Source organism: Lepidochelys kempii, chromosome 2 (assembly GCF_965140265.1).
Source record: "Lepidochelys kempii isolate rLepKem1 chromosome 2, rLepKem1.hap2, whole genome shotgun sequence".
Taxonomy (NCBI): Eukaryota; Metazoa; Chordata; order Testudines; family Cheloniidae; genus Lepidochelys; species Lepidochelys kempii.
Window position 1 is genome coordinate 147,180,881 of NC_133257.1, and position 27,637 is coordinate 147,208,517.

The following is a 27,637-nucleotide window of genomic DNA, read 5'->3' on the forward strand; positions in this document are numbered from 1 at the left end:
AATTTATTAAAATGTATTAAATATTTTGGATGTTTTCTACATTTTCAAATATATTGATTTCAGTTACCACAGAGAATACAAAGTGTACCATATTCACTTTATATTATTTTTATTACAAATATTTGCACTGTAAAAATGATAAACAAAAGAAATAGTATTTTTCAGTTCACCTCATACAAGTACCATAGTGCAATCTCTTTATCATGAAAGTACAACTTACAAATATAGAGTTTTGCTGTTGTTACATGACTGCACTCAAAAACAAAACCATGTAAAACTTCAGAGCCTACAAGTCCACTCAGTCTGACTTCTTGTTCAGCTAATTGCTAAGAGAAACAAATTTGTTTGCATTTACAGGAGATAATGCAGCTCGCTTCTTATTTAGTGTCACCTGAAAGTGAGAACAGAGGTTTGCATGACATTTTTGTAGCCAGCATCATAAGGTATTTACGTCCCAGATATGCTAAACATTCAAATGCCCCTTCATACTTTGGCCACCATTCCAGAGAACATGCTTCCATGCTGATGATGCTCGTTAATTAAATTTGTGACTGAACTCCTTGGGGGAGAATTGTCTGTTTCCTGCTCTGTTTTACACCTGCATTCTGCCACATATTTCATGTTATAGCAGTCTTGGATGATGACCTAGCATGTTGAATACTTTAACTGCAGGTTTGACTAAACGCATAGAAGGTACCAATGTGAGATTTCTAAAGATAGCTACAGCACTCGACCCAAGATTTAAGAATCTGAAGTGCTTTCCAAAAGCTGATCAGGATGGGGTGTGGAGCATGCTTTCAGAAGTCTTAAAAGAGCAGCACTCTCATACGGAAACTACAGAACCCAAACCACCAAAAAAGAAAATCAGCCTTCTGCTGGTGATATCTGACTAAGATGATGAAATTGAACATGTGTTGGTCTGCACTGCTTTGGATCATTATTGAGCAGAACCCATCATCAGTGTGGACACGTCCTCTGGAATGGTGGGTGAAGCATGAAGGAACATACGAATCTTTAGCACATCTGGCACATAAGTATCTTGCAACACCAGCTACCACAGTGCCATGTGAACGCATGTTTTCACTTTCAGGTGACATTGTAAACAAGAAGCTAGCAGCATTACCTCCTGCAAATATAAACAAACTTGTTTGTCTGAGTGATTGGCTGAACAAGGAGTAGGATTGAGTGCACTTGAAGCTCTAAAATTTTATATTTGTTTTGTTTTTGAGTGCATTTATATAACAAAAAAAATTACCTTTGTTAAATGCGCTTTCACGGTAAAGAGATTGCACTTCGGTACTTGTGTGAGGTCAATTGAAAAATACTATTTCTTTTATCATTTTTACAGTTCAAATATTTGTAATAAAAATAATATACAGGGAGTACTGTACACTTTATTCTGTGTTGTAATTGAAATCAATATATTTGAAAATGTGAAAAACATCCAAAAATGTTTATATAAATAGTATTCTATTATTTCACAGCGCAATTAATCGCAATTAATTTTTTTAATCGCTTGGCAGCCATATCTCTGATAGAACATGGCTGCAACTTTAACTATAGAGACACTACTATCTCTTCTTCATATAAGACAGGAGTGGCAAACGTATTGCCTGCCCAAAGGACCCACAGCTCCTGTAGAAATTAACAAAGGAATCTGCCTATAGCTCTGCCACGGTATAAAAGGGTTGGGAGGGAGTTAAAGTCAAAGTGGATGGAGTGGAAGAGTGAGATAATGACTGAGCCCCTACCCTACCTCCCTCCGCATCAGTGCCAAAATGCCCCTCAGCTTTGGCTTAGGACAGGGTCCTTCCCAGGGCTCGCTGCCCACGTGGGTCACCCCTTGTCTCTTTCCCTCACCCCACTCAATTCCTGCTGCCACCAATCTCCCAGCACTGGGATCAGAAGAACCTTCTTTCCAGACTTCTCCCTCATTGCCATTGCTGAAGGGCCTCATACTACTAAGCACAAGGAAAAGGACGTTTTTAGTACTACTACTACTACGCTCCCACCTTCATCCAGGAACCAGAACCTGGCAGGCAGAGAGGAGGAGGAAGAGTGGGGAGAAGAATCAACAAACTGGGTAGGGCAGAGGAACGAGAGGGTAGGAAAAAGGGGCTATGGTGGAAAGGAAGTTGATTAGAAGAAGAGGACACAAGGCTGGGGGGAGAATGCCAAAGTGAGGTTGGGTGGGGAGGTGTTGTGAATGTCCAAAGTGGGACAATGGGTAGGGAAAAGAGGGGACATTCACATAAAGAATGGAAGTCATGGGGTGAAGAAAGGAGGTTTCAGAAATACAAAGGGTTTCTTGTGAAAAGTCTTTAAATCTGGTATTTTACTTGGCTAGCTAAAGGATGCTGCACTCAGAAGACTGCAGAATTTTCTTCCTAGTGAAATTTTTACACTCAGCCCAAAACTGAGAAGGTGCAGAACAAATTTAACATGCCTGTAAGGCAAATAGAAAATAACTGTTTTCATATAAGCAATGAAAACTCCCTGAAAAAATTGAATTTCTGGATATTGGTCCTTATTTTGCAATTTAGTGTTTGGAGCAGCTGCACTGTTCGGCCCATTGTGTATGCAGTAGATCTTGCTGTGGTACATCATTAGAAGAATTTTAATACTTTATGCAGTTCTGAACTTCAGTAACTCTCTTTTTTGTTTTACTTTTTAGGTGTATTAAACTTCAATCCGGATGCAGCTGATTTCATTCCAAGAGAGAGAGAGACTCCTGATGTAAATTGGAGAAGTCTGGGTAGATTGGAATCCAATAGGAATCAGAACAGAAATGATACTCTACCACTTCCTAGTCAGTCTTCTGATAGAGGCACAGACTATGTAAGCTTTTCCACAAAGCAACACAGCTTTTATAGTCCAGAAAGCCAGTACTGTAGCAAGCAAGATTTTCTCCAGCTTGCTAGTACCAGTAAACCGCATAAGAATCCTAGTTTTCAAAGCCAGCGATGGCACAGATCTAGAAGTGATAGGACATATACAAGAAACCGGATAAGGCAATCATCTGATGGTACAACCAACATGACAATTGTAGATACCACATTAATACCAAGGTGGAGAGTCAATCCTAAAGAATACAATGACTTTTGCTCTTCAGAGAGTGACAAGGAGGTATCTAGTGCAGATAATAGAGGGGCAAAGCCAAAGAAAACACACGTGATGCCTGTATCTGGAAGAGGCCTCAAAGAGAAGGGGAAGCAGTTACATGAGCGGGATAAGAGAGTGACATCTAAACAGCAGGATGGTATGTTTGAAAACATACCATCTCTGGATCTGACTCAGTCTGACTCTTCAGAAGCATCTTTTGGCAAAGCATTGTACGATGGATATGCTGGCAATAGTGATGAACAAAGAAGATATCCATTTGCGAACAAGAAATACTCCAGGAAGTCCATGTGGAGTAAACCCCAGTTAGGTAAAGAAATCCAGAAAAAACAAGATACTCACCGCAGTAAAAATACAAAAGCAGTTAAGAAGCCGCCTCTTACTTATACTCAAAAAGATAAAATTAGTGAGAGGAGCAAAGAATCAGGTGTTCACAACAATGATCAAAACTTAGGGGAATCAGTCAAATGTGGTGGAAGACCGCTTCACCTGCAGGTGGGACACACAACCTCCCTTCACTGCAATTGGACTCGGTATTGGAAAAAGCAGAGTAATGTACCAAGGAACAAGGAAACTCATACAGGTAAGTTTCCTGGACTGGTTTAGACCTTCAAATTAACGGTCTGGTCCTGTGAGATGAACAGTTTCAACGGATATTGATGTTTGTTGGTTGAAGATTGTTGGCATTTCACAGGAGTTGCTGAACACCTCACAGGGTCTGTTTCAAAGGATGCAAAGGATATTTAACATTCCTGTATTATATTTAAATGCATCTGTTTGCTATGTGTCTGGTGATTTTCCATAATTCCCACTTCATTATAGAAAGGTGGCAGCCTTTTCACAGGTTTTGTTTAAAGCTGAATTTTGCATCTTTTGTAAATCAGACTTCAAAATGGAAGTCACGTCAGGGACAAGAGTAGAATTGGGGGGAAAACGTGAAGTGATTTGAACAAGTGTTCTAAAGCTGGAGCATACTTAAATGAAATTATTGTCAAAGTTGCAAAAGTTTTCTAATGTTTTGTTGCACACAGAGAGGAGCCAATTAAGGGATGAGTAAAATGAAACTCCTATTGTTGGACTCCCCTTGTTGAGATCAAGCATATGGTACCAATAATATGTAATATTGGAAATACAAAAAAAGATATTATGCCTTAGTTTTGAAACAGTGGAGTGGAAAGGTGTGGCACTGACCATCAATAAGTAGATCACCAGCACAGTGTTCAGACTTTGTAGTGGAACTTGTGGAATGTCTTCAGTTCCAGGCTTTGGAACTCAAACAGATGTGGAGGGGACTGACTACCCTCCAAAACCACAACACTGATTTCTATTTTTCATCTAAAGAAATAGCTCCTTCACTCAGGCCTGGCCTACACTACAAAGATAGGTTGGATGTTACTGTGCATCGACTTACATGTGTGTATGTCTAAACTCAAATTTGATTGCTACCTGTGTATGCGCCCTCGTAAGGGTGACATATTAACACCCCTGCCCAAATGGCATTGAGCCATGCTTGACATACTGTGATTGATGCAGAGCGAGTGTAAATGCTGTGTGACCTATCTTGACCCTAACTGTCCTTCAGCAGCTGTCCAACAATGATCGCTCTGGTCACAATTGTGAACTCCACTGCTCAGGGGTCACAGAGACCGGAAGCCATGTCTCCCCGCCTTTTAAATCCTCATCAATTCTTTAAAATGCCTTTTCCTCATTTCCCACTTCGGCAGTTTTCCCTCATTGTGTACAGCTGCTCAACCGACCATGTCGACTCCATGTGTGTCTGCCTGCAGTAGACATGAGGTATTGGATCTCCTAGACGTATGGGGAGAAGAGGCTGTGTAGGCAGAGCTATGGACTAGTCATAGAGACATGGATATGTATGAAAACATTACATAGGGGATGCAGGTAGCAGCAGCAGTGCCGCAGGAAAGCAAAGATGCTGCAGCAGGTATACTACAAGGCCATGGAGGCCGACAATTGAGCTGATGCCAAGCTGCACACCTGTTGCTTTTACTACGAGTTACATGCAATACTTGGCAGAGAACCCAGCAGCATCTGCAGACCACTGTGGATACCTTAGAGGAGCCTGAGACAGAGACCCATGTGATCAACAGCGAGGTGGAGATGGGAGACGTTGTAGGGGAATCCAGCTATGCTGCGAGCCATGTACTTCCAATACTCCATCACAGACTTGCCAGTCCTGCCAGCTGAGCACAGAGAAACCTGATGAAGTTAGCCAGACGCAGGTATTGACTCTTCATTGTTTTCCTTGTATGAGACGAGGTAGCAGTATACCAACCAGATAGTTGTCTGCTTCTCAATCCCCTGTATGGTTAGGTGGTGGTGGTGGCGGCGGCGGCAGTGGCATGCAGAGCAGTTCATAGGAATGCTCTCAGGAAGATACAAAGAAATCTTCATGAAGACTTCGTGGATGTACTCTGCAATCCCCTCCTGGAGGATTCTAGGAGTGGCTGCCTTATTTATTCCTCAATGGTAGGTCAGTTTCCCATGCCACTCTGTAATGACTTCGCCTGGCACCGTTGCAGTTCACAGGCTAGCGGCATATAGTTCTGGGCAGCTTTGGGACATCAGTAGCAGCTGTGCTTTCCGTGCCTTTGTTACCCTCAGGAGTGAGATATCGGCTAAAATCACTACCGCCTGTGGAAAATTAGTGCCACTACTCCGTACCATTGCCCTATGGTCGTACCCATGGAAATAAAGGTTGATGTTTCATTGTTTCATATAATGGAAACGTTCCTTCCTCATTTTTTCTCCTCCCTCCTCACCCTTCCCCCCCCCCCACCCCAGCTTCTATGCCCTTGGTGGGACATATTCCCGATGCCTGGGACTGGAGAGCTAGGGTGTGCAGAGGGACTCCAAAGCTGAAGTGTCAACAAGCATGGTTTTATGGGATTAAGAGAATGGGGTTCTGAAATGTATCTTTCACTTTCCACTGTGACTGTAAATCCAATGATACATTGTCTGTTTTATCTGTAGCTACTGCTATTGGGGCCCAGTGGAGTACCCCTTCCACACCCATGGAATGACTGACCCTGGTGAGGACTGAAAGAAGGGGACTGTGGAGGATATGTTCATTGAGATCCTCCAAGCTAGTGCTGCATTGGACTGTGAATGGAGGGTCTGCTATGTGAATGTGGCAGATAGCATAGAAAAGCCCAGAAGTCTCAGTGGGAAAAGGAGAGGGAGATGCACCGGGACATGAGTCTTTTTAGGCAGGAAATACAAATGCAGCAGACCTTTGTTGACCCACAGGTCCAACAATCATGAGCTCACTTCCCTGCGCAGTCAGTGGAGAACTCCATTTTAGCATCTCCCTGTAGGGAGGTGGAGTGGCCTCCCACTGAGCCAGAGGGGGCGGGACCACTCTCTGAGCCCAGGTGGGTGGAGCCAGGCTGTGCCCATCCCTCCCACTGGAAGTCAGGAGGCAAAACAGAAAGTATAAAGGGCAAGTCCTGGAGCTCAGTTGTGCTGCAGCCACCGGAGGAGACAGATGCCTCCCACCCCACCCTTTCCTGATGCTGAAAACCCTACAGGAGCCCTGCTGAGCTGAGGACTGGCCAGAGCTGCTCGCTGACCGAGGCACTGAGGATTCGGCTACTGGCAGTCCCAGCATCTACCCTGAGGAAACTGTGTACTCCCACGAATCCAGATACGCCCCAAGGGGAGGAAGTGGCCAAGGGACAGCTGACCCAGTCTGGCTGCATTGCTGCTGGAAACCTGGTCAACGTGTTGTGGCTGGATTCCCCGCTGACCCACTGGTGGAACAATCACTGGGCTGGGACCCGGTGGAGTTGAATTCCTATCCCTGTTACTTCATTCCTGGGGACAGTAAGGAATCATAGAATCATAGAATATCAGGGTTGGAAGGGACCCCAGAAGGTCATCTAGTCCAACCCCCTGCTCAAAGCAGGACCAATTCCCAGTTAAATCATCCCAGCCAGGGCTTTGTCAAGCCTGACCTTAAAAACCTCTAAGGAAGGAGATTCTACCACCTCCCTAGGTAACGCATTCCAGTGTTTCACCACCCTCTTAGTGAAAAAGTTTTTCCTAATATCCAATCTAAACCTCCCCCACTGCAACTTGAGACCATTACTCCTCGTTCTGTCATCTGCTACCATTGAGAACAGTCTAGAGCCATCCTCTTTGGAACCACCTCTCAGGTAGTTGAAAGCAGCTATCAAATCCCCCCTCATTCTTCTCTTCTGCAGGCTAAACAATCCCAGCTCCCTCAGCCTCTCCTCATAAGTCATGTGTTCCAGTCCCCTAATCATTTTTGTTGCCCTTCGCTGGACTCTCTCCAATTTATCCACATCCTTCTTGAAGTGTGGGGCCCAAAACTGGACACAGTACTCCAGATGAGGCCTCACCAATGTCGAATAGAGGGGAACGATCACGTCCCTCGATCTGCTCGCTATGCCCCTACTTATACATCCCAAAATGCCATTGGCCTTCTTGGCAACAAGGGCACACTGCTGACTCATATCCAGCTTCTCGTCCACTGTCACCCCTAGGTCCTTTTCCGCAGAACTGCTGCCTAGCCATTCGGTCCCTAGTCTGTAGCTGTGCATTGGGTTCTTCCGTCCTAAGTGCAGGACCCTGCACTTATCCTTATTGAACCTCATCAGATTCCTTTTGGCCCAATCTTCCAATTGGTCTAGGTCCTTCTGTATCCTATCCCTCCCCTCCAGCGTATCTACCACTCCTCCCAGTTTAGTATCATCCGCAAATTTGCTGAGAGTGCAATCCACACCATCCTCCAGATCATTTATGAAGATATTGAATAAAACCGGCCCCAGGACCGACCCTTGGGGCACTCCACTTGATACCGGCTGCCAACTAGACATGGAGCCATTGATCACTACCCGTTGAGCCCGACAATCTAGCCAGCTTTCTACCCACCTTATAGTGCATTCATCCACCCCATACTTCCTTAACTTGGTGACAAGAATACTATGGGAGACCGTGTCAAAAGCTTTGCTAAAGTCAAGAAACAATACATCCACTGCTTTCCCTTCATCCACAGAACCAGTAATCTCATCATAAAAGGTGATTAGATTAGTCAGGCATGACCTTCCCTTGGTGAATCCATGCTGGCTGTTCCTGATCACTTTCCTCTCATGCAAGTGCTTCAGGATTGATTCTTTGAGGACCTGCTCCATGATTTTTCCAGGAACTGAGGTGAGGCTGACTGGCCTGTAGTTCCCAGGATCTTCCTTCTTCCCTTTTTTAAAGATTGGCACTACATTAGCCTTTTTCCAGTCATCCGGGACTTCCCCGGTTCGCCACGAGTTTTCAAAGATAATGGCCAGTGGCTCTGCAATCACAGCCGCCAATTCCTTCAGCACTCTCGGATGCAACTCGTCCGGCCCCATGGACTTGTGCATGTCCAGCTTTTCTAAATAGTCCCTAACCGCCTCTATCTCCACAGAGGGCTGGCCATCTCTTCCGCATTTTGTGATGCCCAGCGCAGCAGTCTGAGAGCTGACCTTGTTAGTGAAAACAGAGGCAAAAAAAGCATTGAGTACATTAGCTTTTTCCACATCCTCTGTCACTAGGTTGCCTCCCTCATTCAGTAAGGGGCCCACACATTCCTTGGCTTTCTTCTTGTTGCCAACATACCTGAAGAAACCCTTCTTTTTACTCTTGACATCTCTGGCTAGCTGCAGCTCCAGGTGCGATTTGGCCCTCCTGATAACATTCCTACATGCCCGAGCAATATTTTTATACTCTTCCCTGGTCATATGTCCAACCTTCCACTTCTTGTAAGCTTCTTTTTTATGTTTAAGATCCGCTAGGATTTCACCATTAAGCCAAGTTGGTCGCCTGCCATATTTACTATTCTTTCGACTCATCGGGATGGTTTGTCCCTGTAACCTCAACAGGGATTCCTTGAAATACAGCCAGCTCTCCTGGACTCCTTTCCCCTTCAAGTTAGTCCCCCGGGGGATCCTGGCCATCCGTTCCCTGAGGGAGTCGAAGTCTGCTTTCCTGAAGTCCAGGGTCCGTATCCTGCTGCTTACCTTTGTTCCCTGCGTCAGGATCCTGAACTCAACCAACTCATGGTCACTGCCTCCCAGATTCCCATCCACTTTTGCTTCCCCCACTAATTCTACCCGGTTTGTGAGCAGCAGGTCAAGAAAAGCACCCCCCCTAGTTGGCTCCTCTAGCACTTGCGCCAGGAAATTGTCCCCTATGCTTTCCAAAAACTTCCTGGATTGTCTATGCACCGCTGTATTGCTCTCCCAGCAGATATCAGGAAAATTAAAGTCACCCATGAGAATCAGGGCATGCGATCTAGTAGCTTCCGTGAGCTGCCGGAAGAAAGCCTCATCCACCTCATCCCCCTGGTCCGGTGGTCTATAGCAGACTCCCACCACTACATCACTCTTGTTGCACACACTTCTAAACTTAATCCAGAGACACTCAGGTTTTTCTGCAGTTTCGTACCGGAGCTCTGAGCAGTCATACTGCTCCCTTACATACAGTGCTACTCCCCCACCTTTTCTGCCCTGCCTGTCCTTCCTGAACAGTTTATAACCATCCATGACAGTACTCCAGTCATACGAGTTATCCCACCAAGTCTCTGTTATTCCGATCACGTCATAGTTCCTTGACATCACCAGGACCTCCAGTTCTCCCTGCTTGTTTCCAAGGCTTTGTGCATTTGTATATAAGCACTTGAGATAACCTGTTGATCGCCCCTCATTGCCAGTATGAGGCAGGAGCCCTCCCCTCACAGACATTGCTGCCTGTGCTTCCTCCCGGTATCCCGCTTTCCCACTTACCAGGACAACCAGAACTTCACATATATCCCCCGTGGCGCTCTCAGGTCAGCGTACGTGTAGCTGAAATGGACAGGAATGTTTTCTACTGTTCTAATTTTAAAGTTCTGTTTTGATAATTTTAGCAGTTTGTTTTTAATTGTACTTTTTGTCTTTTTTGCATTTTTTTTGGTATGCAATAAATTTTTATTTACTGAAAATAAGTTCATCTTTATTACTTCACAGCATGTACTCCAGGATGCCTAGTCCTACTCAAAGCATCTACTACTTGTAAATGTACAGGGCCACGGAATTCATAGGTACAGTTTTTTTTTAAGTATATTAATTACAAATGTACAGCAAACATGGCAAAATTCATAGATGCATTAAAAGACCATGTGATGTTCATAAATGGTACACCAAGCAGTACACAATTTCTAGCAGCCTCTAAAACTGCGGGCCAGGGCCAGCGCTGGCCAGCACAGCACATTACTGTGAGTGACCATTAAAGTGCTCCTTCAGTGCATAGATCCTCAATGAGATCTTTAATGGCCCTTGTGTCTGCCTGTTGAAAGTAATCAGACAGCCACTCCATCTCTGCCCTCTATCCCGGTGACATTTTTCCCCTTTTACTTCACAGATATTATGCAAGACACAACAGGCAGCTATAACGAGGGGGATATTTTTCTCACTGTGATCTAATCTAGTGAGTAAACACTGCCAGTGTCCCTTCAGTCTGCTGAAAGCACGTTCAAATGTCATTCTGCACCTGCTGAGCTGGTAGTTGAAACTTTGGTATGTCAGGGTGGCCAGAGTAAGGCTTCATGAGGAAGGGGTAGGATGGGTCTCCCAGGATCACTATTGACATTTCAACATTGCCAGTGTAATATGCTGGTTGGAAAAGCATGTCCCTGCTTGCAGCTTCCTGTGAACAGTCCTGTTGTTCTTAAAGATGTGAGCATCCCATACCTTCCCTGACCAGGCCATGTTGATATCGGTGAGGCATTCCCCATGATCCACCAACATTTGCAGAACCACAGGAAAGGAGCCATTTCCATTGATGTACCCTGTCAAGATGGATTGGTGCGAAATTAGGGATGTGTGCGCCATCTATCACCCCAACACGGTTCGGGAACTCCTTTTCTGCACATCCATCCACGATGTCCTGCTTATTGCCTAGAATTGCTGTCCTGTGTAACAGGAGATGCTAAATGGCCATATACGCTGGTGTGGTAACAGCCTCTGCTGTGGATTTTCCAACTCTAAAAGATTTCCCATTGACTGGTAGCAATCCAGCTTTGCAAGATTCTACTGCGTGATTGCCACTTACTACTTAACCATCAATGCAGCTCTTATTCTGGTATTCATGCACTGGAGGGTGAGGGCCAGAAAAACGTGCTATGTGGGTGTGGCACACTTTACCTCCAAGCAGCACCCTGGAACCCCCATATTCACCTGTTGTATAATTGATATATTTCACACAAAGCATGTCATGTAAGATACCTTATGAAGGGTCATGATCTGCTGAAACCCATTCTGTCAAACGATGTCTATTGTTAGTGTGCATCAAGTTATGAGACTTTGCTGAGTGGTTGTTACTGAAATATGCTGTAAATTTGCTAGTGACATACAAAGGATGTGATCCCAGCCTAGGAGGATGTTCCACAACCATTAATTAGCAGGGGAGTTGTAATAAAAGTTTTTTACAATTCAGTGACAGTTGCACAAGACCACACCAGGGGAATCGCTCAACCCTGTGACTCAGCAAAGCCCACGAGGACATGTTTTGGGCTAGTATTTTCCAGACACGTGGACTGAGGGTATAAAATAAGGGACAGTAGCATCATGCCTTTGTCTTTCTCCTCCCCCACCTACATTGGAAACAACAAGAATACTGGTCCCAGGTTTGAGAGAGAGAGGCCTGTGCATTAAGAACCCTAACATCCAGTGGGGTGGGAAAACTGCTTGATCTAAATACTGCCTAGTGTAATAAGGTTTGAGACTTAGATTGTGTGCTTATCTTTTATTTTCTTTGGTAACTATTTCTGACCCGTTATACCTACCACTTATTATCACTTACAATCTTTCTCAAGTTAATAAATGTTTTATATTTTACCTAAAACTGTATTTTGGTTGAGGTGCTTGGGAAAATCTCAGCTCAGGTTACAAAGGCTGGTGTATGTCCTCTCCACACTGAGGGAGGGACAGACTGGGTAATAAACTTACACTGACCAGGGCAAGACACTACAGCTCTGGGGTGCAAAGCTGGGGAGATGGGGGGAATTGTCTGGTGCCGTTTTCTGTGTGATTCGTGAGTGGCTTTGGGAGCATTCACGAAATTTAGCTGAATGTGGCGCTCAACATGCTGTTGTGCTGAGTGATAGCAGCGCCTGAGGGGTTCGCTGCTTGTCACTAGCGAAGCATTGTGAGAGATGGCCCAGGTTGGAGAGTTAAGGGGGCACAGCAGTACCCCAGTTCCAGGTTGTGCCCTAGGGATCCTGTCACAGCAGGTTTGTGGTATTTAAAAAAGGCTTAACAACTATGGAATAGGGATGGTATTATGGGATGGAGAAAGTTAAATGATGTATGCTTGACTCTTGCCCTCAGCCACCCCAATGCCCATGCAGCTTGTGTGTACCCCACAACATGTTGCAACAATTTGTCAAAAGGTATTTCACTGAAGGGTGATGCAGAGTACCCTCGGTGTACCTCTCATGTACCGAAGTTTGTGTTGGGACAGGCACTTCTGGTGAGGATGTGTAGAATCAACCCAAGCAGCCATACTGGAATTGCGGCAGCTTTATGCTGACATAACTTGAGTCGACCAAAGTTTGTAGTGTAAATGTGGCGTTGCAGCAGCAGGCTGTCCTCCTCTAAAGCAGACCCACTATTAGATGATACCCCACCATACATGAGCCAGTGTTCTATACAACCACATAAAAATACTTAAGAGGGAAGGAAGTCTTAATAAGATTGAAGCCATTGTGGTGTTTGGTGGCCCTTTTGAAAGGGATATCTCTTTCACTGTTTTCAGTGGGACTGAGCATCTTGATTCCACCATCATCCCCAAGGGCAGGATGTGACATCAGTCCCATAGAGGATTGTGGGAAATGGTCATTTTGGAAGGGAAAATTTTTTTGTGCCAGGTAACTTGACAAATAAAAGTAAAAAATAACCATTAATCCTAAATGTCTTCAAAAGCCACCCATTGGACTGGATCCCGTCATCAGATAGGCCAGAAGGAAACGTGAAAGTACTATGTATGTGTGTGCTGCTAGGGAACTCAAATTACACTAACTATTGCCCTGTCACCAACTTTTCAAACTTCCCATATTAAAATTCTGTGCATTGGCAGCATTGTAATATTTCTTTTAGGTTTAATTGTTGTTTTTGCTCATTTTTTTTATAACTTAAAAATAGTAAATTTTCCTTCAGAAGAAACCTTAAATGTGCCCTGTAATGACACAGTGCAAAACCACTCAACTATGATTAAGTATTTTAGGTTTTGTGGACTCAGATTAGATTAAATTGACTTCTAAAGATGCCCTTGATTTTTTTTTTTTCTTCTTCTCCTCTCCTACCCCTACTCCCATGGGTTAGCTATAGGGCAGAATTAAGGTTGTTTGGCTGCCCTAACTATATTTGCACACCTTAATGTATTTTCAGACTTTTCCCACTATCTCTTTTTAGTTTCTTCCAGCTGGTGTTTGAGGTGCACTTCCCTCTTTGTTTTCAGGGTAGTCTTTGATGCTAATTTGCCTACTAAAGGGGTCCCACATTATGGCAACCATCCCTTTGGGCGAGAGTAGTTGAATGTGGCTCTGTCTGGAGCCCACCACTCTGTTCCTAAAACAGCCAGTTAGAAAATGCTTCCTCTTGTGGGTGGAGTATGAAGCCTTCTGTATGTTCCCAGTACTGCATCATTCAACTGGCCTGTAAATAATGCACAGGTACAGGATTTTAACTTCATTTAGATTGAGATTTGTATAGTGATGTATATGTTGCGGTGTTCTTTTTAAATAGTAGAAAAAAGCTAAATTCTCCCACTTAAGGTAGTTGGAACAAAAGACTTGTAAAATTTTCTTTTCTGCCAAATAAGAATCACTAATAGGTTTAAAGGAAACACCTGAACAATTTATTATTGCTTTTGCCCAAATTTAAGAGACTGACACACAAGGAAAGCAGAAAATTTGCACCAAATTTTTGGATTGGAATCTTTCAGCTTTTCTAACAGAAGAAAAAGCTTTGCATTATATCCACAGGAAGAAATAAATTCTAAAATTGCATTTAAAGTGTAGCATATTTTGGTGCCATTTTTAGTGTGAATAACTTGTGCATATTGTCTTGATTAATTTAGGTGTGTTTGTACTGAATTTTTTTTCAGGTTCTCTGATAGAGCAGCTGACCACAGAGAAATATGAGTGTATGGTGTGCTGTGAGGTGATCCGAAAAATAGCCCCGGTATGGAGCTGTCAGAATTGTTATCATGTGTTTCATCTGAACTGCATTAAGAAGTGGGCAAGATCACCAGCATCACAAGCTGAAGGTAGGTATTTTCTTATCAGATGTAGAAGTTCACATTTTTCATGGTATGTGGAAGAAGACAAATTCTAGTCCTAAATTACCTGTGCATTTAAGTTGATTAGTACAACTGCCTCTGAATAAAGCAAGCTTTAAATCAGAGATGGACAAATTTTATAGTTCTTCACATTACAACGCTAATGTTATTTTCTATACCTTTGGCTGAATGAACTTCCAGGAGAGAGAGAGAGAGAGAGAGTGAGAAAGTATGTGAGAGAATGATAGTGGCATGCCAGTACTGCTATGGTTACAGATGCATTGAGACATCTGTTTAACTGTTACCTTTTCTAAGTTCTCTAGAATTGACGTGCTTAGTTGGATTTATTTGAAATTTGCTGTGCTTCAGGAGGGTGCAGGATAGGGTTAGTCACCCATATATTGGAGGCATTTGTATGTAGTGTTCTGGCAATATGAGCCCTGAAAAAAATAGCCATTTTTAAAGAAACTTATGGGTGGGGTTTTTTTTCCACTCAGCGTTTGAGATCAAACTGTTGATTAGTGGATCAGAATGGAGTCAATCTGCTAAGATTTACCCAACGTAGTGATGGCAGCCTGAGAAAATTAAGATGTGCATTTTCTGCACTGTGCACACACCAATACAGAAAAATAGCTAGAGGGTTTCTATTCTTGTCGTTTTATATGGTTTAAAACTCAAAGCTTGTAAGCTGTCTAAAATCTGAATGTTTAATTGGATTGCTTTAAAGTTTGCGGTGCCTGATGGGGTGCAGGGTAGTGTGTATTAGTGATCCAAATTTGAGGTCATTTGACTCTGGGATTCCTGAGTTATGGGGCCTTCCCCAACCCCTTCCCCCACCACCTTCCTTCTGCTTCCTTGTACTGTTAAATGAAGAAGTATTAATCACTGGTAGAATCACATGCCTTGTTGAATTTGATGACTGAAGTCACCATCGATGGCTTTGAATTCAGCCTTCCATTAACTAAACTAAGGTTAAATTAATCACAAGCCCTCATCTAAGACAAAAGGAGTTTTGAACTGAGTGGCTGGACATTACATTCCCGCAAATAAAACTGCCACCCTGACTCTCAAATGGTAGTAATCATACTATTTTATGTGTGGTGGGTGTGGGAAATTAGACACGGGAATGCTTCTTGGGAGGGAAGGAGTACTAGGGGGTGGAGGAGTGAGGGAATGGTGGGGGATTTTAGGGAGAAGGATAAATGGGAATGGATGTTAAGGGGAGGCGAGAGATGTTGGGGGCTTAGGTGAGGGAGGCATTGCACCTCCCCAACTCTGCCAGTGCACTTCAACCGCCCTGCATCTCCCAGTTATGCCAGTGGACCCCAAATATCCTGCACACAGAGCTGTGCCACCTACCATGCACCCCAACTCTGCCAGTGCACCCCTGCCACCCCAGTTGTCCCAACCCCCCTGCATCTCCCAGCTCAGCCCATGGACCCCAACCACCCTGCAGCCACAGAAATCTTTGGAGGGAAGAAATTAGACATGAGAATGTTTTCTTGAAGGGGAGAGGGGTTACGGGGTTGGGGGTGCAATCCACACCAGTGACCCTGTAACCTGGGGTGGCTCTCAATGCTTTGCGGCTGTATTTCCCAGCCTCGGATGCTCGCAGCCAAACTGTCAGTACGCAGGTCACAGCCTAAGTGTCTGCGGGCTAGACAGCTCTGGTTTAGAAGCTCTGGTACCAGCAGCCTGCCAGCAGCACACCAAATATGCTCTTCCCTGGTCTCCACCAGGCTTGGGTACTGCTTGCAGGGTGACCCCAACACACTCCCAATCATGAATTTTTCAAAAGCCATGTGCTCCGTAATGTCTAACTCTCTCCTGGACAGTTCAGAGAAATAATAGGGTTTGTTTGTTCCTCTAAAAGCACACAACCTGGCAGCTTTCCACATTCACTTTAATTTAAATACAGTACTGGTGGTTCAGATTAAAAGTAAAACAGATTCTTTAACAAAAGAAGATAGGATTTTAAGTGAGTTCAAGTATAAGAGAGAAAGTTAGAAAGGGTAACAAGCAAATAAAAGCGAAAATACACACCTGAGTCTAAAACTTAATTTTAGCAGGGTTCAGGGTTTGTTCAAGATGGTTTCTCTCACCAATCATCATTCTTCCTAGCCATGACAGACTTTTCCTCAGTCAGAACTGTACTTAGTCGTTGGCTGCGTGTAGGTGTGTGCGTGTGTATTGTTTCTGTGTGCTGTCTCAACTCAAGTTCCCCGGATTCTCTCTCTTCCCTTTTTTAAAGATGAGCACTATATTTGCCTTTTTCCAATCGTCCAGGACCTCCCCCAATCACCACGACTTTTCAAAGATAACGGCCAATGGCTCTGCAATCACATCCGCCAATTCCCTCACTAGGTTGCCTCTCCCATTCACTAAGGGTCCCACACTTTCCCTGACCACTTTCTTGTTGCTAACATACTGTAGAAACCCTTTTGTTACTGTTCACATCCCTTGCTAGCTGCAACTCCAGTTGTGCTTTGGCCTTCCTGATTACACCTCTGCATGCTCGAACAATATTTTTATACTCCTTCCTAGTCATCTGTCCCATTTCCCACTTCTTGTAAGCTTCCTTTTTGTGTTTAAGCTCACCGACGATTTCTCTCTTAAGCCAAGCTGGTGGTCTGCCATATTTGCTATACTTTCTGCATATTGGGATGATTTGCTCCTGCACCCTCAATAAGGCTTCTTTAAAATACACTTATACCCCTCGTATTAGCCTCCCAGTGGATCTTGCCCATCAGTTCCCTGAGGGAGTCAAAGTCTGCTTTTCTGAAATCTAGGGTCCGTATTCTGCTGCTCTCCTTTCTTCCTTTTGTCAGGATCCTGAACTCGACCATGTCATGGTCACTACTGCCCAGGTTGCCACCCATTTCTACTTGCCCTACATATTCTGCCCTGTTCGTGAGAAGCAGGTCAAGAGAAGCATGGCCTGTAACAAAGTGGCCTTTGCTGGGACACTACTGAGAATTCAGGACAAATTGCTTAGAGCAGGGTAGTCACAGCCCAAAGCTGGGGGTCCTTCACGACTAAGGCACACCAAACTAGCCAAACAGAGAGGACTTCGGTTTTACCCCACTGGCTAACCAGAAGTAATACAAGCAATTCCCTCAGACACTCCAGTTTCCCAGTATCACCACCAGCGGCACTCATGGGGATGAATGGTTATGAAAACCAATACCCCAGTAAAAGAAAACAGGTTCTCCCAATCCCAAAGGACCAAGCCCCAGACCCAGGTCAATATACCAGTCAGATCTCACCCACAAATCACGCTGTTGCCAATTCTTTAGAATCTAAAATCTAAAGGTTTATTCATAAAAAGAAAGAAATATAGATGAGAGTTAAAATTGGTTAAATGGAATCAAATATGTACAACAATTGCCAAGTTCTTAGTTCAGGCTTGTTTCAGGCTTGATGGGATTACTGCTGATTTAAGCCAATCAAGTCTCTCGAGTACAAACATCCCAGATTGGAGGGGTCGTTCAGTCCTTTGTTCAGAGCTTCAGTTTCAAGCACAGTTCCTCTAGAGGTCAGAAGCAGGATTGAAGACAAAATGGAGGGGTTTCCACAGCCTTTTGTATCCCTGCCGTGTGGAAGGAAACCCCTTTGTTCTTACTGTGGGAAGTCACAGCCGCAAGATGGAGTTTGGAGTCACATGAGCAAGTCACGTATCCATGCATGCCTCAGTTAGCAGGTGGCAGCCATTGCTTACATGCTACCTTGAACATCTCCAGGAAGGTTCTCAGATGTGGATTGGAGTCTCCCAAGGTCCACTGTCAATTAAGTGTTTCTTAATTGGGCACCTAATCTGAATAATTCTTTCTCAAGAAGCTGACCAAATGCTTCACTAATGCTTCACTATGTGTTAGAATCAAACACATTGAGATACAAGTACATAGCCCATATTCATAACTTCACATACAGAAATGATACAGACAGCATAATCATAACCAGCAAATTACAACCTTTTCATAGACACCTTGCTTGGCCTCCTTTTTACAAGATTTGGTGCAATTATAGGATCTTGGTTGCAACAATGATTTATACGGTCACAGTTCATGTCAATAACATGTCACAGTCCCTAGTTGGTTCCTCCAGCACTTACACCAGGAAGTTGTCCCTCCACATTCTCCAAAAACTTCCTGGATTGTCTGTGCACTGCTATATTGCTCTCCCAGCAGATATCAGGGTGATTGAAGTCCCCCATGAAAACCAGGGCCTTGGATCTGGAAACTTCTGTTAGTTGTCCAAAGAAAGCCTAGTCTACCTCATTCTTCTGGTCTGGTGGTCTATAGCAGATGCCCACCACGACATCTCCCTTATTGCTCTCGCCTCTAAGATTAATCCAAAGACTGTCAACAGGCTTTTCTCCAGTTTCATACTGGAGCTCTGAGCAATCATACTGCTCTCTTACATACAGTGCAACTCCTCCACCTTTTCTCCCCCACCTGACCTTCCTGAACAGTTTATGCCCATCCATGACAGTGCTCCAGTCTGCCCATTTGACCTAGTTAGTTACTATCCTTTACCTTGTACATGTTGATTCGATCAGAACATCTCTATCCATCACACTGTTGTCGTGACCTTATCTTTAGGGAGGGGTCAGTGTGTTCCTGTTATCTTTGGGGAATGAGTTTGTACCACACCTGATATCGGGGTGTTCTGTTACCACCCTTATGGACTGTGGTTGCGTGAGTGTCCTGTGCCTAGCACTTCTTAGGAATGTGTATGTGTTTGCAATACCAGCCCTGTTTTTGCCAAGTTCTCTGAACTTGCAAGCAGGCATGTTTTATAACAGGGCCTGACTTCTGCTTACAGCCTGACTTTTGATAACTTTGTTTCATATCAGCAGGGCCAAAATACTACTTTAATTCAGGCCTCATGTTTTGTGCTCTCTTTCTACTACAAGGACCTTCCCCAGAAGCACAAGGGTTTGCTTCCCTTGTTGTCTTGGGTGAAAGATCTTGGTCTAGGATTGTTTCTCATCTGTATTCAATTTCTAAATACTTCAAACCCCCCTTTAATTGAAGGACCCATTTTTTGCAGCTATTCCTTTCTATCTAATTATGGATGCAAAAAATGACTTCTGTCCTTGCTTGTCTTGCTTGTCAGTATGATTTTGAACTGAATTGGGCCCACTATGGATGCCAGCCTACTCAAGGAGCAAGTTTGTTTTTGACCACCAAGAAGTTGCTGTGATCAGGTCCTGGCTCTTGCTACAAACATTGAGGCTGGATTCTGATGAAAACTCAAGACCAATACTGCTTTTATCCATCTGTGAGTGGCAAAGATGCAGTTTGGAAGGATGGTCTGCTACCGAAACTGGCCGAAGGGATCCCCTGTGTGTGGATTCTCAGGCTGCAGAGTGCCATGCTTAGTAGCCAAAGGATGTGCTTGTACTTCGGAAATCAAACCAGCAGGCCATGCACTTAGAATAATGGGCTACCACAAGGCTCTGTACTTGCTCCAATACACCAGTGATATGCATGAAACGATAGCGCAGAAGTTTGAGTATGCTGATGACTTGCAACTCAGGCTCATAGATTTAAAGAACTTGAAGTGAACCTTACATCTGACCTTAAGATCATGGAGGAGTACTTCCAGAAGTGGCAACAGAGACCAAATCTGAGTCAATCAGTAGTCTCTACTTTCCACCTTGATAATAGAATTGCACAAAATGCTCTAACTGTGGAGTTGTGTGGCGAAACTGTGCGTTATGACCGAAAACTAACATATCTTGGTGTCATCCTTGACTGTAGACTGACCTTTCATAATTACCTCAAGAAAGTAGCCTCTAACACGAAAACTTATTTCAAAATTATTCAGAAGTTAGTGGGAACAAGCTGTGGATCTACTGCCTCGGTGCTACAAACATCAGTCTTGGCCCTAGTGTACTACTTGCAGAGTACTGTGCACCTTTGTAGACAAGAATCTGCCGAACCCAGCTTGTGGCTGGGCAGCTGAATCAGAACATACGAATCATCACGGGAACTTTTAAAATCAACGTCTCTACCACGGCTTTCTGTATTAGCTTGAGGTTCGATGTTTGCTATCTGCTGAGATATATCCACAGGACAAGAACTTAAATGTTCCAAAGAGTACCCAGAACTTCCCATTCAGTAGGTTATGGATAACATATCCCAACAATGCCTGAAATTGCAAAATTTAATGACCACCTAATGTCTTTGGCTCCGGCCAGGGAATGGCAAAGTTCTGGATCTCATCTACCTTCCAAACAAGCACATCGTTACTGACCCAACAAGCTGCCCTCTTGGTTTTAACCTGCCACGCAGACTTTGTGCCACATTGAACAACATCTGAACAAACCGCGGAAGATGCAGCTAATAGATGCGCAAGTGGAAAATTGGACTCCCCTTTGTGTGACTGAGGTGAGACCATCCAAACCATCGAACATCACACATCTTTAGTTTGCCAACCCCACTGTTCACATCCTTTTACAGCCCATTCACACTCACCCACAGGATTTCATCTAGCGCTGTTAAATTAGAAAAGGAAGGAAAAGGTTGGTCTTGCCATTTTCTGTTCCTCTGGAGGTGGCAACAGCTAGGGGTAATTTATTTATGTACATTCCAGGTGTAGTCAGTGTGTCAGGTGTACCTATGTGAAATGGTGAAGGCAGTAGTAGGCCCTGCTTGGTAAAGTTGTGTTGGTGATATGAGGACTTCTAGATAACTTTGAGTTGTGTGATGGAGTTGTGGTTAAATGTTTTGCACCTTCTGTGTGAGCAAAGGGAAGAGCTGCATGAGTCTTCAGGTTCTACTGTGCATCAATGTATAGTTGTGTACATTATGGAATTAGCAGGGCACAGGTGTTTTAATAGAGTGCTTTCATATCCCAGCTTGCTACCAACAATTATCTATGCATTTATTATCTGCATATATTCCAGGTAAAGTGAGTGTGGTCGATGTCAGGTGTAGCTTGTTGGTAAATTGTCTAGTAAATTGCTTAACTACATTTTGGTTCCTTATGAAATATATTCAAGAGATGAAATAACCAATGTTAGTCAGGTTTAGTGCTATAAGCCAATAATGATATAATACAGGAAAATGGTTCTGTTCAATACCAGATTCCAGGAAGTCGTCTTATGTAGTATTGATGCATTCATCTCATGCAGAAGGTGTATGTGACGGGACCTCTGAGTACAGCCTGGGACTGTGGGACTGCTATGCACCCATAACTCTCCAGCCTGGGTTGTCTCTCACAGTGCTTTGCTAGTGTCAAGCAGCAAACCCTTCTAGGTGCTGTTATTACTCAGCCGCCACCATGCAGAGGCACACCCAGCTAAATTGCATGCATGTTCTCCAAGTCACTCATGAACTATGCACAGGGAAACATCAGCAAATCTCCCAAGCCACTAACCTTGCACCCAGGTGTGCTGAAACAATTTGTATAGTGGGGTTACTGAGATCCATTGAACCAAACTGTAAACCCTGTTTATGATGGAAACCACTTCAAGTCAGGGGATTTGGCCAGCACCCCTAATTCCAGCACCTATGCTTGCACTCCAGAAATATACCATCTTACACTGCTCAAGACCTTCTCTTTAACAGTGCAAACTCATTAGTTGGCCACTTCATCAAAGGAAAGTGGATGTGCACTAGCCTTTGTAAACTGAGCAGATTCTCCAAGCACTTTAGACAAACTCACTGGTAAGGGTAAAACATTAAGTTTATTAACTACAAAAAGATAGATTTCAAGTGATTATAAGTGGTAGGCATAAAGGTTAGAGATGCTTACTTTTTCTTTTCTAAAGGTAACTATGCGTTCTAAATCCTAAATTTTTAAACTAAGCAAGAGTTTAATCAAATAGTTTTTCTCATCCCACTGAATGTAGCAGGTAGGTTATAGTTCTTAATGCACAGGCTGAATTTCCTTCTCAGTCTGGGACTAGCCTTCTCAGTTCAGTCTCTGTCTTCTCACTGTTCTTGTTGTCTTCAGCGTAAGTGGAGAGAGGTGGTCTCATGATGCCACTGTCCCTTATTTTATACTCTCATTTCATGTGTCTGGAAAAATACTGGCTCAGACATGTACTAGTGGGCCTGCTGAGTCAGAGTTGAGCAATCCTCGTGTGCTGCTTTGCACAACTGAGTCATAGAGTTTAGGGTTATATGGGGAATATAAGAGAGGGCACAAGCATCCGTATCCACTATTTCTAGGCAGATATATTCAAGAACCTTTTCAGGACTACAAAGTGTTGATAAAAGATTCCCCTTCTGTGAGGTTTCACTAAGTCAAGCATTTGGCTAGTTGCTGGCTAGAACAGCGCACAGCTTAATACAAGGAATTTGCTGTGTGTCTTTCTGCCTTTCAGTGCTCATCTTTATCAAGCACTATAAAATGGATATAGTGTTTGTCCAATGTGGCATTTGGATGAAAGGTTTTGTAGTCTTTCATTCACACCCTTCATGCTATCATGGAAGCACTCAGTCTCATACAGGGACTGAATCCTTGGGATATTTTTTCTGCTCTGTGACCTACCTACAGTTGGGTCTTATGTTCTGTGATATTGCTTACCACTCAGGGTGTTGCCCATATCACAGTCACATGACACTCCAGTCATACACTAAGCTATTGGGGATAACTGAGTTCAGAAGACCATATTGCTGCTTGTTTACCCACAAAAGCATCATTGCCCATGTATCTTTCTCAGACCAACTGAATCTAGTTATGCTTTAGCTGCTTAAGAGCTCTTTACAGTTCAGTGGTTTGTCTCTGTTTAGGTGCTTATAAAATGTTTCCAAGTAATCTGCTAACCTTTACTTCAATAAAGTGATGTATTGAACTCCATTGCTAATTATAAAGTATTTTTTCACACCACATATCCATACTTGTGGCTCTTCTCTGAACCCTCTCCTGTTTTTCAGCATCTTTTTTTTTTTTTTTTGAGGTTTGGACACCAGAACTGGATGCAGTTTTTCCCATAATGGTCTCACCAATACCACGTACTGGGATTATTACCTTCCTTATATACTATCCTGTTTATACATCCAGTGATCATGTTAGCTCATTTTGACACATTGCTATGTCAGGAATTCGTGTTCAATTGATTATTTACTCTGACCTCAAGTCCTCCTCAATGCTGCTTTCCAGAATAAAGGCTGTCATCCTGCAAGCATGGCCTGTAATTTGTGTTCCTAAATGTGTGACTTTGTGTTTGATTGTATTTAAAATGTATTTTGATTGGCATCCATCATAATGGTGATCCAAATCACTTGGTAATATGCAGTCCCCATTGGCATTTACCAGTCCATCAATCTTTGTTTTATCTGCAAGCTTTACTGGCAATGAGTTTATATTTTCTTCCAAGTAATTGTTAAAAATAGAGTAACATTGGGCTGAGAACTAATCCCTGCGGGACCCCGGTAAGAACACTACCACTCATTGATGATCTTGAAGTAGCAATTCTGTTTTGAGATCTATCCATTCATTTTTATTTTATTTATAATGAGTGACTAATTTTTGTATAGCACTAACTTATTAAACAGAATGTGACACATTACAAAATCAGATTTCGATAATGTGGTATAGTATTACTTGAAATGGTGAAACTAGTAAAGTCTAAAAAAAGTTTTCTGTCCTGTGCCACTAGTCTAAATTATTTATCATCTGTCTTAAACGTATTTTAAGTTCTTGTATATTAATTTCTTTACAGATGGCAATAGTGGCTGGAGATGTCCTGCTTGTCAAAATGCTTCAACACAAGTTCCTACTACTTACACCTGTTTTTGTGGTGAGTGTATTTCATATTTACAGTTGGTATTCTTTAATTGATAAGTTCTAATACTGTTGAAGAATCTATCCTTACATCCCCAAAAGCTCTCTTTCATGGCTACTTTGTTAATGATATTGGAAGATAACTGCCTGATTTGTGTGATGTTTCATTACTATATAAAAATTACATATAACAAATATTTAGATAAATGTTAAAATAAAACCTTTATTAGGAATGTTGTGGAATCAGTATTGATATGAAGACATTTAGTAGGAAAAAATCTAGAAAACTGCTAGCATACATCGTTTCTAAGGTACAGGTAATTACATCAATTATTTAAACCAATATAGTTAAACCAATTCAGACTCCTGTTTGGACACTCTTATTTTGGCATAAGAGTGGCTTTATTGGTTTAATTTAAATTGATTAGAAACGGGATTAAATTAAACTGAAATAAGTGTTCACACAGGAGCTTGCACTAGTTCTAATTATATCAGTTGAAGAAAAGATTTACGTTAAACAGGAGCAACTTTCCTGTGTAGATCCAGAGCCTAGATCTCTACTTTACCATATGTAGGCTGATGCACAAAACATTGCAGAATCATGAGATAAATGAATTATGAGATATCTAAAGGTATGAAGTTATGTTTGAGACTTACACTCAATTTCCAAACTTCCGAGCAGCTTCAATCAGCTTCCACTTCTTAAAATCAGCCTGTCTTGGAACAGTTGCCTCCTATATTCTAAAAAACGTGGAATATCACCTCACTAAAAGTGACACCTCAAAGTCCAAGATGGTCGCTCCCTCATCATTCTCAGCATGTTTACCTTATCTTGCCTTTAAGTTCATTTTTATATTGAAGTATACAATGCTGTTTCTGCATCAGATTTTTTGTTTTTGTTTTGCTTTTTAGGTAAGGTAAACAACCCTGAATGGAATAGAAATGAAATTCCACACAGCTGTGGAGAGCTTTGTAGAAAAAGAAGACCAGGTCAGGACTGTCCACATTCTTGTAATATGTAAGTAAGAGTGTTTCAGAATGTTTTGTAGTGATCTACAAGCATTTGTGAAATCTGTGGAAACAGATATTTGGATATTTGTATTTTTCTTTCAATTTGTCGGTCACTTAATTCTTAAAACCCCTGTTTTGATGGCTGTTTAGTGAATGAACAAAAGATTTGTATGAAATTGATTACTATGGAATGTGGTTTTCTTTACCAGTATGAAAAAGTTTCAGGCTTTCCGTGACTAATACCAGCTACTATTTGTTAAACATTTTTCAGGTTCCTTTAGGAAAGTGTAAAAATTTAAACTTTTTCAATGTCTTTAATTCTGAGCATAAAATTTATTTACATTTTATACATCACCGGATTGAGTATATTTTTCAGTAGAAGCGTGGAAGTTAGTATAGTGGTGCTTGTTGTTCCTCTTCACTCTGTTTTATAGAGAGGGGAAATAATAAGTGAATTTTCAGTTCTGATCTCGTTGTAAAAGAAATAAAATTACAGTGTAACCAGATATAACAAATGACAGAAATTTTTAGAAATATTAATCTTTGTTTAAAGGCTTGTGCTTATGGCTGAAAATTTTGGATTTTAAGTGTAACAGCCCATCTTTCATAGAACTGATATGTTTTTTGTATTGGGAATGAAAAATAAAATCAATTTTTTTAGGATTGGTTAGTTTTTGGGCCAGTCTGCTGAAATAGTATCTTTAGCATTTAAGTATTGCCACCAAGATCAAAGATTGTGCACCCTGTTTTATTAAAGAAAAACAACTTAAAAATGTTGACCACTGTGTGCCCCTTTACTGTTGTAAAGATAAACTTAGTAGGTAAATCTATAATTTCCCCACTTTCTAAAACTGCTTTGAAAAAGGCATTTCTAGCTTCCTAATACAATGATCATTAGTAGCTGCAGGTTTGTTTCCCCTTAAAAAATGAGGAAAGATGGTCAGGTGCTGGACTGGACATCAAGAGACCTAGGTTCTAGTCTCACCTTGGCCACTGACTTGCTGTGTGGCTTCTCGAACAGAAGTTACGGGCTTCATGCAGAATTTACTGGGTGGCGTTCTATGGCCTATGTTGTTCAGAGGTCAAAAAACGAGATCATAATGCTTCGTTCTTGCTTTAAAATGTATGAAACTATCTATGCAAGTTAGTGTGCTATAGAGATATTGTCAAGTTGAATCTTTTTTTATATTGACTGACTTTAAAATGTTCTCCCAGAAAAACCTTTAAACAGTATTTCCTGAAACTTCTTTTTTTAAAAGGTAGGGATATTTAAAAGGGTCATTTGGGCAGGCCCAGAATGCCTGTTGCTTTTTTAGTTTTAGCTTTGCTGCTGCTGTTACTAGTAGATCTGCTCTGACTGAGCCCAAGGAAAGGCATGCACCATCATCAAAACAGTCATGTTGACTCTACATTTAGCAGCACCTTATGAATAAATAAATACACTGATTAAATAAATTTTTCTTTAGTCTGTCTCAGTTGTGGTAATCTTCAGGGTTACTTATAACAATAGTGAGTGCAAAACATCAGATGGAAATGTGATTTTCCAAAAGCATGATATCCCTTTAAGTGACCTTGGAAGTAAAACTAAAATAAAGCTCCAATAATATCAAGAACTAAAAATATATTAAATATTTCTGTTCTATATAACATTATGGTATTCATATTTTGCTTGTATTTATTTGAGAACACAATGGCTAAAACTCCTCCCCACACGCTAATATTCTTATATGTCAATACAGATGTAATATGAGATCTTCTCAGAAGGTGGAAAGGAAACCAGTTAAAAGCGTTGTGGTATTTCTGTATAATGGGAACTGATCCAGCTTGAACACATTAGTTTCAAGAACTTTCAGAGGAACACATAATGGGGAAGAAGAGAATAAAAGCAAATGTGTACCCAGTGTTGCCTCAAATATTTAAAACGTGTTAGTGATCTAATATTGTTTGTAAATTTCTGGGGCAAAGATTTTTCTTTCTACGTGTTTGTGTGGTATCTGGCACGGTGGATCCCTAATCTTATATGGGCATTTGAAGAAGTAGTAATACATAATAATGAAAACAAGGAAAATTAATATACGATTATATAGAAATACAAACTAAGTAGCTTTGTTTAGGTTTTCATTATTAAATCAAATATCTTCATTACCTTTTTAACAGTGTATACCTAGTCTTGTACAAATTCCTACCTTTGTAAGACCAGAAGGGGACCATTATGATCACCTAGCCTGACTTCCTGCATAGTACAGGTCATATGAATTCTGGGTGGAATTCTGCATCAAGCTCATATCTTGTGGAGCATGTTTTTTTGGAAAGCTGGTCTTAATTCAAAGATTTCAAGTGATGGAGAATCCACCAAATCGCTGGGTAAATTGTTCCAATAGGAAATTATCCTCATTGTTAAAATGTTGTATGTTGTTCCTAACCTCAA

At 42.2% G+C, this 27,637-nt stretch overlaps 1 protein-coding gene across 5 annotated transcripts in view; it reads left to right on the top strand.

Annotated features, from left to right (window-relative positions):
• NFX1 (nuclear transcription factor, X-box binding 1) overlaps positions 1 to 27,637 on the top strand; it is a 238,251-nt gene that overhangs the window by 16,685 nt on the left and 193,929 nt on the right. For all 5 annotated transcript variants that reach the window (XR_012157390.1, XM_073332429.1, XM_073332430.1 and 2 more), the window contains exons 2-5: positions 2,675 to 3,703; positions 14,284 to 14,445; positions 24,137 to 24,214; positions 25,111 to 25,216. Coding sequence is in view for 4 of the 5 variants with exons in the window: in XM_073332429.1 (XP_073188530.1) it covers positions 2,675 to 3,703; positions 14,284 to 14,445; positions 24,137 to 24,214; positions 25,111 to 25,216 (1,375 nt within the window). In the remaining variant the exon portion in view is untranslated. The remainder of the gene's footprint in view (positions 1 to 2,674; positions 3,704 to 14,283; positions 14,446 to 24,136; positions 24,215 to 25,110; positions 25,217 to 27,637) is intronic.